This window comes from Rhinopithecus roxellana, chromosome 14, assembly GCF_007565055.1.
Source record: "Rhinopithecus roxellana isolate Shanxi Qingling chromosome 14, ASM756505v1, whole genome shotgun sequence".
In the NCBI taxonomy this organism is placed as follows: Eukaryota; Metazoa; Chordata; class Mammalia; order Primates; family Cercopithecidae; genus Rhinopithecus; species Rhinopithecus roxellana.
Genome location: NC_044562.1, coordinates 18841617 through 18856961, shown reverse-complemented (window position 1 = coordinate 18856961; position 15345 = coordinate 18841617). Strand labels below are relative to the sequence as shown.

Sequence of the window (15345 nt, the reverse complement as noted above, 5' to 3'; positions counted from 1 at the left end):
TTGAAGATAAAAAAGATGTGACACTCCATTCTCTTCATCAGATCTTGTGGATTTTATGTTTATTGCATTCCTCCTTTTCCTTCTCGTCTTTGTCTCTCCTTTATTTCCTTCCCTCTCCCATTCTACTTATGTTTCTCTTGCATACCTTATTTAATTTTTTTTTTTTTTACATCTTGTAAAATATTTCTGGCAAGTTGATATGGCACTGTAGAGATGGCAGCACTTTTTCCTCTAGAGCTAAAGCATATTTGGATATATTTTTTCCCATGATTTCTGATTATTTCTGTCTGTCACTCATAAACATAGATACATATGTTTATGTAAATGATATAACTATTTTCAAATATAACTAACTTTAAATATAACTCTACTATAAATAAGTATATACATGTAATATTTCCAGCATCGCTGTCATTTTTATTTCTGTACCTATCTGTCGTCTTGGTTATATTCCAGTTTGTACTTACCCAGGTCTAAGATGTTTCTTCCTTCACGTTTTTACTGGTTTCTATGGAAGCCTCTCTACCTTAACTATTTTACTAAAATACTTGGATTTGTTAAGTCTAAGCAGAAATCACATTTATTCCTTCTACTTACTTTTCAAACCTGTTCTCTCAAATAGTTACTTTCTTGCCCATGAATGAAGTCTTAGGTAAGCCCTAGAGCTATGCTAGTCCCTTTTAGCAGTAATATCTCATTTAATATTTAAAAGCCTGAGCTGATATAATATTAAAACTGGAAACCATGTGGTAGGGAAGCTGGGTGAAGTCAGCATTTACTTTCATCCACACTTCCTCTCCAACTCCACTGAGTGTCTATTGCTTTCAACTAATTTGGGTCTAGGAGGAGGGGGAGAAAGAAGTGGACAGGAGCAGGAATGGCCCTCATACTATATAGCTTGGTGCAAAAGTAATTGTGGGTTTTGCCTTAAAAAAAAAAAAAAGCAAAAACTGCAATTACTTTTGCACCAACCTCATAGATTTTTGTGTCTCCTAGATATTGGTGGATGCATGAGCCATATTCATTTGTGAGTTCTTCAGAGACACTCAACTTAGAGAGAACCTCTCAACTGAAGTTCCCCTAATTCAGGAACTTCAACTGGCTGCTTACCAATTCCCTCAGTCTCCCAGCTCTGGGAGGTCCTGCTGGGGTCAACTCATCCACCCAAGTGATTCTCCCAGACAGAATATCTCTCAAGAAGAACTAAGTGAGCTCCTCTTTTCCCCAGGGAGACCTATAGGAATTATGAATCTTCAGACCCTCTCGACATTCTAGGATTGAGTCTATAAATGTCTCTGCCTTCCTCAAACTCCTGAAGGTGAAGATCAGTTACCTTGAAGTTGTAGTCTTCTCAGTTGCCTTAAGGAGGAAGGAGCACGTTACTCAACTTCTATAGCAAGAACATGGTGTTAGCTGTTAGCACTTGGACAGGAAATCCAAGAATTGCCACACTACTTCCTGTGGGGTATTTGTTTTGAGCAAGACAATTTGCATAGAATAATTACAAAGGAAGTCCCAAGAGCTCTATAGTATTAGCAGATCTTAAGCTCCAAATCTCCTCGTAAGTAGAACTCGAGTAAACTGAACTAAACTACTTGAATACCTCTAATTTGTTTGTCCTCAATGGACTTTGATGAAAGGCGACTACAACAGGACCAAAGACATAGAGGGACAGAAAAAGAGTCTTTGTTTGTCTAAGATATCTATGGCTGGACAAGTTCAAATTGTGGCCAGGTCATAGAAAGAAAGAAAGAAAGGAAAAAAAAATACAGGGAGACAGCATGGGAAGGAAAAGCGGGAGGGAGGGAAGGATGAAGGGAAGAGAGGAGGGAAGGGGAGGGGAGGAGAGGAGAGGAGAGGAACTTTATGGCCTTGCCTGAGAGATCAGCACCTTTAAACATAGCACTCATGAGATGCTCCTGCACATACCTCACTGTCTTTCTGCCTACCCCCATCACCTGCTGAATCTAACAGCGTGCTCCTGAGATAGGGTTTCAATCAACCCTTTGTTAGTCCTAACCCTGAGGCTTTCTGGGACTTGAATCTCTATACAAATTCCCCTTGGGCAATAGTGTCTTGGTTAGTTCCTTAGATCCTAATTTTTTGGCGAAACCTATGTGAATAAGGTCTTTGGTCATTTTCACTGTATTTTCAGCCTCAACGCCTTCACTGAGGGCTAAGATGGTAGCTGGTGTCTCACCATCAAAATGAGTGGGACAATCCAAATTCTTGCGTTGCTGCCATTGATTTCTGCCCCACAACCAGAGGAAATCTGCAATGCTTCACTTCATTTTGCAATATCTGTATGCTGAAGTTTCTTCATTGGTAATAGGGGGAGTAAAAGTCTCTATCTCATAAATGAATTAGTAGAGGTACATATCTTGTGTTCATGTCTAGCACATAATAAGCACTTAAGTCTTAGCCCTCATCATTATTATTATTCTTACAGTATTCTTTGAGATATAAATGAAACTGTCTTAAGTTCTTTTTAAAATTAATGTAGGGGGACAAATGAATTTGGATTAATGTCACAGTAAGGAAAAGAAAATCTAGGATGAACCCAGGTTAACAACCAAAGGCTTGGTCATTGCAAGGCTATGTGTTACGTATTTTTCTTTGTGTGTTAAGCTCTGGAAAAGTTACAGCTAAATAAAATTTTTGAAAGCACTATTATATATAATGTGAGTTTTTTACACCATCCATATTTATATTTTCCTATTTTCTCAGGGAGAAAGAAACACAGACCTAGAAAACACTTAACTCGGAATAACAAAGTCCCAAAGGAAAGACGGCAACCAAGAGGTAAAAAAAAAAAATACATTTTAAATAAATAATGTGTAAATGTTCATGCTCTTAGTAAAAAACATTTTTTTCCTAATTGCTTTATGTTGCTGTACTTACTGTTGAGAAATATATCAGATTTCGTCAAGTTCCAAGATACGTCAGGGAGAAAAAGATGGTAACACCACAAACAAGTAGCTAGGTGATGAATCTGCAACCTGACCCGAGGGCCCAGGAGCTGCCTGCAGTGCTTCCTCTGCTGAACTGATAACTTTGAAGGCCAGAAATAGTTGTTGGCATAGAAACTAAAACAAAACAGACAAAACCCATGTAATTTGCAAGTGATGTAGCTGTCCCTCCTCTTGCTTATCACCATGTGGTAATTGCATGGACTGGGGTCTGCCCCAAGTAAATTACAGTTTACTTATCTGTAAAGTGAAATTAGGTCAGTTAGGCTAGACTGGCTGCCCTCCAAGGCCCATCCCAGCTTCCCATGTGGCTTCTCATTCCATGGATCTCCTACAGGACTCAGTAAAAACCATGGACAGCCCCCTCTCCTGCATCATCATCACAGAGCCCTTGTAGACTGTGCCTCTTCCCCAGTGTCACTGACTGGAAGGGTTGGAACAGCAGCTCAGTATCCTCAAGTTCATTTTAAGACCTTTACACCTGTTTCTACTAAGTCAGCTCTTCAGTCCCCGCCTCTACCACATAGAGGCTCTGAAATGCAAAGCATCCTCCCTGTGCAATTTGCAGATGATTCTGGAACTCTGCTGAGCTGCTCCTTCAGCCAGGAGAAAGGTGCATGAAGGAGGAGGCAAACAGAGAAGACAGACACCATCTCCTGCCAGACTGCCCTGTTGTTATCCTGCTCAAATTTACAGACAAATTTGTCATCTAAAAGAGTTTTGACACCTAAAACTCTTTCTCTGGCCACATAACTTCATATAGACTCTCTCTATATACATACATACATATATATGTGTGTGTGTGTGAGATATATATATATATTTCCTTTGGCTATGAATTCCCCCACTAGAATGGCAGAAGCAGTGTATGCAACTGCCTCTCCATAGTTGGTGGTGGCCAACCTGCTTGGGAATTAAGACACTGGATGGTCCTTCTAGAAGATACACAATCCACTGCTGTTCCCTCAGTGAGAATATCTCTTAAAAACACCCAGTCCAGCTCCCATCCACAAGGTCTGCACCAGACCATGGGAATCGTGCTTCTTCATTATTCCCCTGCTGGCTCCCAGCTCAGCCCTCTGGCACCCTTGACCCAACTAGCCATGACCTTCACCTTTGCGCTTCTCAGCGGTGAGTCTGAGAGTCTCTCATTCCCTGACATTCCCAGAGACAGAGGTCCATCTCCTGCTTAGATGTCTTTAAACCTTCTCATTTGGCTTGAGAGAAGGTGTCTGACAATTCTCTCCAGAGAAATGTGGCCTCTCTCATAAGTCCTGAAGGTGGGAAAGGCTGATGCTGGCAGAACCAGGCTCCCAATCCCCTACCATGTTCTTTGCAGATAGACTGGCATCCTGCCTTAGGATATAGAAGTACTGGGCTCCTATTGTGGCATTCTTGGATGTTGAGGCTTCTGCTAATACTCTGAGATAACCAAAGAATCACCTAAACATGGTGATATACTCTTTTGCCAAAAATGATTAGTCCCTGTTGTGAAAAAAATATGTATTTTAAAATAACTTTTAATTTTTTCTGACCATATTATTATTTTACATGGTTAATATAGAATTAAAACTGATAGACCCAAGAACAATCAAATCCTACTGTGTCCAGGCATTTGACTGCCTGGATATACAATTGTAGTGAGGTGCTGGAGCCAGCGAACACACAAAGGACCACTGGAAAGCACAGCTCTGCAGCACTTTATTACACATGATCTCCTCCTCAGCCCAGATGTCTCCATGCCAAGAGCTGGGAAGCAGTGCAATTAGCTTCTGGTGTTTTGCCCTAAAGTTGTTTGCCCTCAATAGGTTTTGATTGAAAGGAAATCCCTGCAGTCCAAGAAGGATTTAAACAGAGATAAACTGAGAGCAAGAGAATATACGTTGACCAATAATGGCTAGGGTTGAACAGAGCCAGGTTATGGCCAGAGCTGGATCACCAGTTTGACCACTTTATGGGAAAGAAGAAAGCAGACAGAGAACAAGTGTCTTTTGATGGAACTGTGGGGAGAAGGGAGAGTTGGGGGAAGGAGGAGAGAAGAGTTAGAAGTGGCCAGTTTTCCCGGGTGCACCTGCAACTTGATCATCATGAGTGACAGGAGAGTCCCACACAGAGCCACCCCTGTGTGGATGACATGTTACTGTGGCAACCGCATCAACTACCACACTTGGCACAATCATGGTCTTTGAAACTGATCGATCTAGAGCAAATTTTTCTGAGAGACAAGCAAGGATTGGTAAAAAAGCTTCATCTACTTCCTTGAGGTCTCCATGTTTCCACATTTTACATGTTTCTTTTAAACCTTTAGTTCAGGCCGGGTGTGGTGGCTCACACCTGTAATCCCAGCACTCTGGGAGGCTGAGGCAGGTGGATTGCTTGAGCCCTGGATTTAAGACCAGCCTGGGCAACATGGTAAAACCCCATCTCTACTAAAAATACAAAAATTAGCTGGGTGTGGTGGTGCACATCTATAATCCCAGCTACTCAGGAGGTTGAGGAAGGAAAATCACTTGAACCCGGGAGATGGAAGTTGCAGTGAGCCGAGATCTGTGCCACTGCACTCCAGCCTGAGGAACAGAGCAAGAGGGCAAGACTCGGTCTCAAAAAAAAAAAAAAAAAAAAAAAAAAAAAAAAGTAGGGGGGGCACTTTTAGTTCAATAGCCAAGTTTATAATTCTTTTATGCAGGTTTAGTAATCTCTCCTCTCCATGTGTCTCTGTAATATTTTAATAAACTTCCTAAGGGCAACATCTTGTGTGGTAGAGCATGCTTTTTCTTGGGATATGATTCCTCTTGGCATGTGAATTATCAGTAAATGTCTGATGGTACCATTTTTATCTTGATGAAGTTAAAAAAAAAAAAAAAAAAAAAAAAAACCTCTAAGTAATTGTTACGTCAGAGGCCCAGAAAATACAGTCTCATCAATCCCAAGGTTTCTTTATGCTAGATTGAAGGAAAGATGCCTTTCCAACCTAATCTGGTCATAATTTGCTCAAAGGAAGAAGCATGCATGATTGAGTATCTGGAGGAGGTTTTCTCCTGGGGCTTGCAGGACCCAAATCAGCACCCTACGATACCAGCCATGGGCACAGAATAATAGGCACAGACCTTTAGAAAGAAAGAGCATCCACTCTGCATCCCTGACTTCAGCAAACACATTAGAACGATGCAGATCTAAACATACATCTGGAATGACTGGCTCTTGGTTTGGACACATCGATCAACACATAGATACATGCTTCCAAGGTTTGTTTCTTTTTTGAGATGGAGTCTCGCTCTGCCACCCAGGCTGGAGTACAGTGGCGTGATCTTGGCTCACTGCAATCTCTGCCTCCCGGGTTCAAGCAATTCTCCTGCCTCAGCCTCCCGAGTAGCTGGGATTACAGGCACACACCACCATGTCCAGCTTTTTTTTTTTTTTTTTTTTAATTTTTAGTAGAGACAGTTTCGCCAGGCTGGTCTTGAACTCCTGACCTCAGCCTCAGAACTCAGCCTCAGAACTCCACCTACCTCAGCCTCTCAAAGTGTTGGGATTACAGGCATGAGCCACCGCACCTGGCCCCGAGATATCTTTTAAGTCAATCCTTTGTGCTATCTTTAACAATACAACTCTTAGGTCTTGTGCCTTAATTTCTACAAGTTCCTCTTGAATAGCCTTCATTGGGTTAGTTTTTAAGTCCTTGGTCATTTTCCTCACCATTTTCAGTACAAAACCTTCCAAGTTTACATATCTGACTGGTAGAGTCTACCATGAGGTCTGTCTTGAGACCTTATGTTGCTACTTTTTATCTCTGACTCTTTCCCAAAGAAAATTGTCAACACTTTAATTTATATATTTATCTCTGAGCATCAGTTTCCTCATCTGCAAAGTGAGGATAGTACTAGCACTTATTTAATAAAGATGAAGTCGGTTAATAGAGGCAAAGATCGAAGGATAGCTCCTGGCCTACAACAAGCACTGAATACATGTTCAACTTCTTTCTTGCTCTCCTCCTGTTGCTTGGGAAGCAGGTAAAATACTGCTTCAAATTTATTTGGAATGAATTGGAGATATTAATAGGGAAATATAGGATGCATCTCAGTTAAGCATCATGGTTGTAACCAAGTCTAGATCAGAGGTCAGCAAGCTATGACCTACAGGGCAAATCTATCCGGCTGACCGTAAATAAAGTTGTACTGGAACACAGCCACAGTCGCATCCTTTGATGCACAGATGACACAACTACAGAGCTGAGTAGTCACAACAGAGGTTATGAACTGAAAAACCTTAACTACTTACTATCCGTCCCTTTACAAAAAAAGTTCCCAACTCCTGATCTAGGCATTTAATGTTTTTCTTTAAGTTCTAGACAGGATCCTGAAAAGTTGCATTTGAATGGTGGTTTTGTAAAACACTACGATTTGCAATGCAAAGACATTTATGTTGTGTTTCAACTTTCTCAGGAAGAAAAACCAACAATAGACCTTTGAAAAGAAGAAGAAAAAGAGGTAAAAAGAAATGATCAATATGTTTTTCATAATTAAACATGTAATATTTAATATTCTGTACTGGGAGTAATAAGTCAGTTTTCTTAAATGGCATATGGAGCTAGTACTGGAGACTTAACGTTGACCAGAAGTTCATTTTAATACCCTCAATACCTGCTTCAGTGGAATCAGATCCCCAGTGCCCCAGTCATGTGCTCATGCAGGGGTCCCCGAGCAATGTGCACTTTCTTTTTTATTGATTGCTTGATTAATACATAATAGATAAAAATACTTGGGGGTACACGTGATAATTTGATACTTTCATATAATCAAATCAGGGTTATTGGGATATCCATCACTTTAAAGATTTACCTTTTTTGATGCCAGGAACATTCAGATTATTCTCTTTTAGCTATTTTGAGATGTATAATCAATTCATGTTAATTATAATCACCCTATTGATCTGTTGAAAACGCCAGGCTTTATTTCTTCTATCTAACGGTGTATTTGAACCCTTTGTCAATCTCTCTTTATCCCTCCTCTCTCAATGTGCAATTTCTTCTAGAACCCTCCACACCAAGCTTCCCTTTTAGCAGCAGAGAAAGCTCAAGTGAAAGGGAAGTGAAGCAAAGCAGTTGGCAAAGAGGGAGACAGACGCCACCCCGAAAGGTGCCCCATTAGGTGCCACTGTGCCATCCTGCCCTCTATCCCCTCAGTCAATGCCTGGAATGGGGGAGATGAGACTAAAATTTGAGGGCTTTTTTTTTAACATAACGTCAAAGCAATAATATGAGTGGAAATCTCCCTTCAAAACATCAGGAGGAAAATCATTGTGTGATAGGTAGATATGACCAACCAGGTTGAAAGTTAAGATCCTACCACACGCCAGGCTGTTGTGTAGTATTTTAGAGGGTGGAGTGGAGCACAACAGTATCTACAGCTATCTAATGTGCCATGAAAGAAAGACTTTGAAATGTAACTGATTCATGGGGGAAATCCCTCCAATACATTTTAAATTATAAAAGAAAGCTCTCAAGACAGGTGGGGAGGAACAACGCACAGTTGTAAAATAAGATGGAATGGAAAAAAAAAAATGCTTCCTTGCAGGTCCAAGAATTCCCAGAGATGAAAATATTAATTTTAAACAACTTGAACTTCCTGTGACCTGTGGTGAGGTGAAGGGCACTCTATATAAGAAGAAATTCAAACAAGGTGAGTGTACCGGTCCATCTACGATTTTCAGCAGGAAAATATCCACACAGATAGCATACTGTTTAGGAGTAGACACCTGCTTTGAGGGTCTGCAAAACCAGCCTCAGGCTTGATGATTTGCTAGGAGCTTTCTTGGACTTGGGACATCAACATATTTACAATTAGGGTTTATGAGTGAAGTATGCAAAACATACCCTAGGGAAAAGGCACTTGGGGTGAAGTTCAGAGACAACCAAAAGCAAGCTTCCAGGAGTCCTCTCCCCGTGGAGTCATGCAGGACTCATTTAATTATTGCAGCAACAAACTGTGACAACACATGTAAAACGTTGTCTACCAGGGAAACCAGCCTGAGTTTAGGAGTCCAGGGTTTTTACCAGTCACGTAGGCGCCCTCTGCCTAGCACATACCAAAATTCCAGATTCCCAGAAGGAAAGTGGGTGTTCAGCATGAACCGTATCATTTGTGCAAACAGTTTAGGCACAGTGAGCCCTCTTCTTCGTTTATGGTTATAGATAAATGCAATTTATTTACATATGTCTGAAAGTAATACATCAGGATAGGTGGTTCCCGGATTACACAACATTTCAACAAGATCTCTTTGGATAGGCTATCTCAAATTTATTCTTGTAAGAGAATATAAATAAATTGCATTTGTTTATAACCATAAATAACAGGGATTTTTCTTTAAAGGGCTTTATCTTTATGGATAAACAATATGTCTATCCATATTGTTTATTACAAACAGTTTAGCCCACAGTGAGTTCTGCGAATGATAGACTCTCCTAAAATCCAAATTCCTAAATGCCAGTGGCCAACCTTGCATATAGACAATGGGCAACCTTGCATATAGGCCCTCTAGGGAAAGTCTCAGGCCCACTCTGTTAACTCTGTTTTGCACAACAATGACATTTTCACACTTTTAAAATTCATAAAACATTAGCCTATGAGGCCATCTCCCCTTTCCCCTATGTGAAAGGCCCACAAGACATCCAACTAGCACCCACTACAAGGGCAAGCACCTTAATACTTGGGTGGAAAATGTAGACATCTGAGAATCTCAGCATTAACTTTCACAGCCCCACTTCCCATAACATCTGTACAGCCTGCTGCTAAATGGTAAGATCACAAGGTTTAGAAGCAGAAGACCTGCGCTCAAGTTTCAGCTATACCAAGAGTGTCTGATTCATCTACAGCCAGGTGCTCGGTCTCTCTAACCTTGAACTTCCTTCTCTACAAAATCGGAACAATAATATAACTTGCCTCACTGTATTATTATGAGAAAAAATAAAATAACAGACATAAAATACTTTGCAAATTACAATTGTTAAATTACAGAACTAATGTTCATCTGTCATGACTGACACCTCCCCACGACATAGTTCTTTGAGCACCAACAAATATAAATGTTTGCCCCATGACTATGTTGCATAAAGGTAATTTAACTTCTCCCACTATGTAACATTTCCATAATTACTTTTAATACAAAATAGCCATGAGTTCAAAATATGAAACATAATTGTCATTTGCTGGTTCAACAACATGGTACAAGACAAGGCAGACGTGGCTGTAGTAACAGCTTCCCCAGGGCCACCTGGGGACCCAAGAGCATGGTAGAGAGCTTTGTGCCTTCATCCACCTCTCTGAAATTCAGGTTGACTCTATATCAGGTCTCAGAGGAAAGAGGAGAAAGAATTCTGCTCATTCTTTAGGGCCATCCTTTGCACCCACCTCTGACCTTTGGAATGTAGCAAAATACGTTGAAAAGGTAAATGTTAGTAGCAATATTTCTTCTCATTGCATGAAGGTCAAAGAAATGTACACACACGAAAGAAAGTCCCCTTCATCTCTGTTCCTTCAGGCTGGGTATGATACCCCTGATGTCTGACAGGAAAATTCAGACTCTACTGCTACGATCCTGAGCCCAAGTGGGAGGCTCCAGACCCCAGCATGGCGGGGGCCAAGTTCAGGTGTTTTCACAGTTGGGGAGCTCACCTTGCCTTGGTCTTGCAGGAATCTCAAAGAAGTGTATACAGAGTGAGGATGAAAGGTGGTTCACTCCCAGGGAATTCGAAATTGAAGGAGGCCGCAAAGCATCCAAGAACTGGAAGCTAAGTATACGCTGCGGTGGATACACCCTGAAGTTCCTGATGGAGGTATTCTAGTGACAAATGGCTGAAATAAGGATTTGGCTGTCACGCTTCACTAACACCAAGCTTTAGCAGAATTTCTCAGTGTCCAGAAATTCATCATGACTTCCTCTTCCAAGGTCTCAATGCATACGTTATCACTAACATTCTCACCCGAACATTACGTTGGCTGGCTTATATTACAGCGTAATCCTCTAAGTACTTTATTTCTTACCCTTTTGAAGGTTGGACAGTAAATTGTGGTGTTGACTCTACCACTAATAAACTGTGGAATTTGGTCACATGAAAGTAACTTAAGTTGGAGTAGAGGTCTTAAATTTGGGGGGGAGGTAAATGTTAAATACACACACACATATATTTAACATATATATTTAACATATATACATATATATATGTAGTTCCTGGATTACAAAACATTTCAACAAGATTTCTTTGGATAGGCCACCTCAAACTTATTCTTATAAGAGAATAGAAATAAATTGCATTTTAAAGTAATATTGTTTCTCATATCAACCCCTTGATGTTACAAAGCAGGGACAGGGTCTTTGCTGCAGATGAACGTGTGTCTTTCAACTCCAAATGCAGTGCTTTCTGTTGCACACCCACAGACAGTCCTTCCTCGTGCCACTCTGACAATTAAAAAAAAGATCTGCCAGGCACAGTGGCATATGTCTGTAGTCCCAGTTACTCAGAAGACAGAGGCAGGAGGATCACTTGAGCCCTGGGGTTCTGGGCTGTAGTGTACTATGCCAGTCAGGTGTCCATGCTAAGTTCAGCATCAACATAGTGGATCACCAGAGTGCCTAAGAAAGTGTGAAACAGTCCAGGTTGGAAACAGAGCAGGTCAATACTTCCCTGCTGATTAGTAGTAGGATTGTGGCTGTGAGTAGGCACTGCACTGCACTCCAGCCTGAGCAACATAGCAAGACCCCATCTCTAAAAATAAATAAATAATATACAAAGTAAAAGATCTTTGCTCAGCAAATACTTATTGAACCACATCTAAAGCTATGGAGGGTATACAAAGTGTGAGCCCCTTCCCAGAAGGAAGGCTGTGCTTTCATAATTACAGGCCTGGACAGGGTGTCAGTGTTCTCACAAGAGACACCTGCAGGAAGAGGTACAATAGTTCAGAGAAGAGAAAGTCATTTCTGGCTTTGAGGTTGAGCACCATTTTGTGGAACTCTTGCACTGAGCTAGGCCTAAAAAGACAAACAACTAGCAAAAATGTAGAATGGGTCATTCTACATACAGAGAAAGGACAGCACGCAAATCTGCTCCACAGTGTGTCAAGAAATTGGGAGTAATGAGGTGGCTGCATTCTCTGGACTCATTGTAGAAGTCATGAGGCCAGAGCAAGGCATTGAAATGCTTCCTTTAATCCCTGGAGAATCATGAAAAGTAATTTCCATGAAAACACCTTGAATTTGAGTTAATAGTGGGATATCCAGGTAGGAGTATTTGGAAGGCAGTCAGAAACACTAAGCTCACAAAATAAAAGCAAGAACCCATCAAATCATTCCTCTCTTTTCTTTTTTAGAAAGGATTTCTGCCAGAACCATCAAGCACAAGAAAAAAGGTGATGATCAAGTGACCTTCTGCCAATGTCTCGTCTATTATGTTGTTGATTTTCTATCTCTGTCACCTTACAATCTTTAAATCGACCCATCATTGCAAATTTTGATTTCATAATACGATGCTTTCACAGTTGCTGCTTTCAAACATTATTCAATGTGTAAGTCCAGGGCTCATTTGAGCATCAAAGCATTTGAGATAGAGGTAGAAACAATCCTCAGAAATAGATTAAGAGACAGAACTGAACTGTATGTGTTTTTTAGTAAAGGAGCTAAATGCCATACCTTTTTTTTTTTTTTTTTTTTTAAGAGAGAGAGTCTCGTTCTGTCACCCAGGCTGGAGTGCAGTGGCGCCATCTAGGCTCACTGCAACCTTCACCTCCCTGGTTCCAGCAATTCTTGTGCCTCAGCCTCCCCAGTAGCTGGGACTACAGGCACGTGGCATGGCACCCGGCTATTTTTTTGTATTTTAGTAGAGACGGGGCTCCACCATGTTGGCCAGGCTGGTCTCAAACTCCTGACCTCATGTGATTTGCCCTCCTCAGCCTCCCAAAGTGCTGGGATTACAGGTATGAGTCACCATGCCCAGCGCCATACTTTCTTTAAATATAAAAGATAAGGCTGGCATTGGAAAAATAAGCATGAGTTTGAAATGCACAAAACAATGTGCCTTTGCAACCTCAACATAAACACTGGTTGTTTTTCACTGTTTTTTCTGGATTCTACATTTTAGAAATAAATATGAAGCAAAAGTTCCCCTAGAAACATCCCATGGTCACTACACATGATCTAATGAAAAATTCCCCCTAAAATGTATATATAGCCATATGTCACCCAGGGAAGCAAACAACAAAAAACATTCTCTCCTTTTCTTTTATCTTTTACTTCCACCACACACACACACACACACACACACACACACACACACACACACACAGAGTTCTTCAGATGAAAATTTTTGAGTGGCAGGTAGAGTGCCCTGTGAGGCTGCTGGACCTGGAAAATCTTCTCCTTTGTGGAGAGGCCCTTTGGCCCCAGCAAAGGGGCTGCACAGACCTCACTTCCATCTGTGAAGGTGAATTCTCCCTCCATGGAGGTAGTATGTGCAGTTCACAGACCAGTGGTCTTCATGCTATGTGTATTCTAAGGAAAAATGATGAGACCACTGATGCCTTCCATGGCCTCTCCAAGGCTGGGTATAAGAGAGAACCTGGTGAAGGAAGGAGATGGAAGAACTTCAATTCTCATAAGCTCTAACATGGGTGACCTTGGATATTTCTGCCATACCAGGAAGTCACAATCTTTACAAAGCTGGCTCCTGGGGCTACCTGCTCCACTGGCTTTATGACTAGAGACTCGGTGACTAGGCTCTGTATCCACTAGGTTTTCTGGAGAAAGAGACATTATTTGGTATGATTATTAAAACCAAACATGTCTACCAACGGCCAGACAGTCAAGGCTGATGCAGTCTGGGCTCATCCATTGAGTTGGCCATCTCCCATGCCTTCCTCACAGGCACCGTCTCTCCATTCCCTGAGGGCCCACAGCTCTAGAGGTGCAATTGCCTCAGTTCTCAGAGGATCTCTCCGAAGGGTCTATCTTCCCTCCTCTCTCCTTTGTTTCTAACGCTTGTGTCACTCTCAGCACCGTGTGGTAAGTGCTACTGTTGCCAGCTTTCCTGCTCATAAGTTTTTGTTAAACCTGCTGGCGATAGCTGAGACACTCCAGGATAATAAGACGTAAAAGTCCAAGCTAATCATTTACTGGCTGTGGAAGAGGGAGAAACCTCTTGTCCCAAGTGACAATTGTGTTCATTTGTTCATGCACTTATGCATCCATTCAACAAACAACAGTGGAACCACTGCACAGCTCCAGGTGATGGGCATGGCCAATGAAATAATGCAAAACAAAGGAGGCCAAAAGGATGAACCTGAGGATTCTGTCAACTTCATTGTCTTACCTGCGTGAATAACTAACAGGATGGAGTGGGAGATTCTAGGCCACTAAGATACTATACTTTACCTTCGCCAAAAGGCCCAGATTGACTCTGGCAGGTGGTAATATGGCCACCTCTTCTATCATTGTGCCTTTGATCACACTGAGTGGTTTGTCTAAGGCCTCTCTACCCTGAGCTACAGGTAAAAGCTGAAGCAGGCATTGTTTCATCCCACAGATACCCTAGGTCAAAGCAAGCTCTCAAGATTCAGGAGAAAGTGGAGAGGTGCTTACCTTCAGGAGAAGAGCTACAGTACTGGGGATCTTGGAGGAATTTTGTCTTCAAAGATGTGTTCCTGGAGAGCTGCAGAAAGGGGTGGAGTTCTTCCTGGGACACCTGCATGGCGTCCAGGACTCTGGGTCCTGTGGTCACTGGGAGCTGTGGAGGAAGAGTCAGCTGATTCCCTTTGCAGCCTCTCTGGATGGAATGACACTTCCTTTCTTTCTTTTTTTCTTTTTTCTTTTCTTTTCTTTTTTTTTTTTTTTAACAAAGTCTAACTCTGTCACCAGGCTTGAGTGCAGTGGTGCAATATCAGCTCACTGCAACTTCTGCCTCCTGGGTTCAAGCGATTCTCCTCCCTCAGCCTCCCAAGTAGCTGTGACTACAGGCGCACACCACCACACCCAGCTAATTTTTGTATTTTTAGTAGAGACGGGGTTTCACCATGTTGGCCAGGATGGACTCGATCTCTTGACCTTGTGATCTGCCCTCCTCAGCCTCCCAAAGTGCTGGGATTACAGGCGTGAGCCACTGCACCTGGACACTTCCAAATGTAGACACACATGCCTGAAGGCCCCTTGAAGTAGGAGGACCAGTAGAGTTGCTCCAGCTCAGTCTCCCTGAATGGCTTCATGAAGGCCTGCCTGGGGTGTGAGAGTCAGGAAATGGCACTTGCATTGGGCCAAACTGTCACTGACACATAATTTAGTGTTTTTTTATTCTTCAGTTAGATGTGCAGGCCCATAAAAGCAGACATGAAAC

At 41.8% G+C, this 15345-nt stretch overlaps 1 protein-coding gene and 1 long non-coding RNA gene across 13 annotated transcripts in view; one reads left to right on the top strand and one right to left on the bottom strand.

Moving 5' to 3' along the window:
• LOC115893305 overlaps positions 1–3062 on the bottom strand; it is a 32227-nt gene extending 29165 nt beyond the window's left edge. The window contains exon 1 of the long non-coding RNA XR_004053322.1: positions 2902–3062. This is a non-coding gene — a long non-coding RNA (uncharacterized LOC115893305). The remainder of the gene's footprint in view (positions 1–2901) is intronic.
• The window catches only part of SP100 (SP100 nuclear antigen), a 120765-nt gene that overhangs the window by 74223 nt on the left and 31197 nt on the right, over positions 1–15345 (top strand). For all 12 annotated transcript variants that reach the window (XM_030917117.1, XM_030917114.1, XM_030917116.1 and 9 more), the window contains 5 exons: positions 2728–2802; positions 7412–7456; positions 8543–8647; positions 10658–10800; positions 12335–12373. In XM_030917117.1, coding sequence (XP_030772977.1) covers positions 2728–2802; positions 7412–7456; positions 8543–8647; positions 10658–10800; positions 12335–12373 — 407 coding nt within the window. The remainder of the gene's footprint in view (positions 1–2727; positions 2803–7411; positions 7457–8542; positions 8648–10657; positions 10801–12334; positions 12374–15345) is intronic.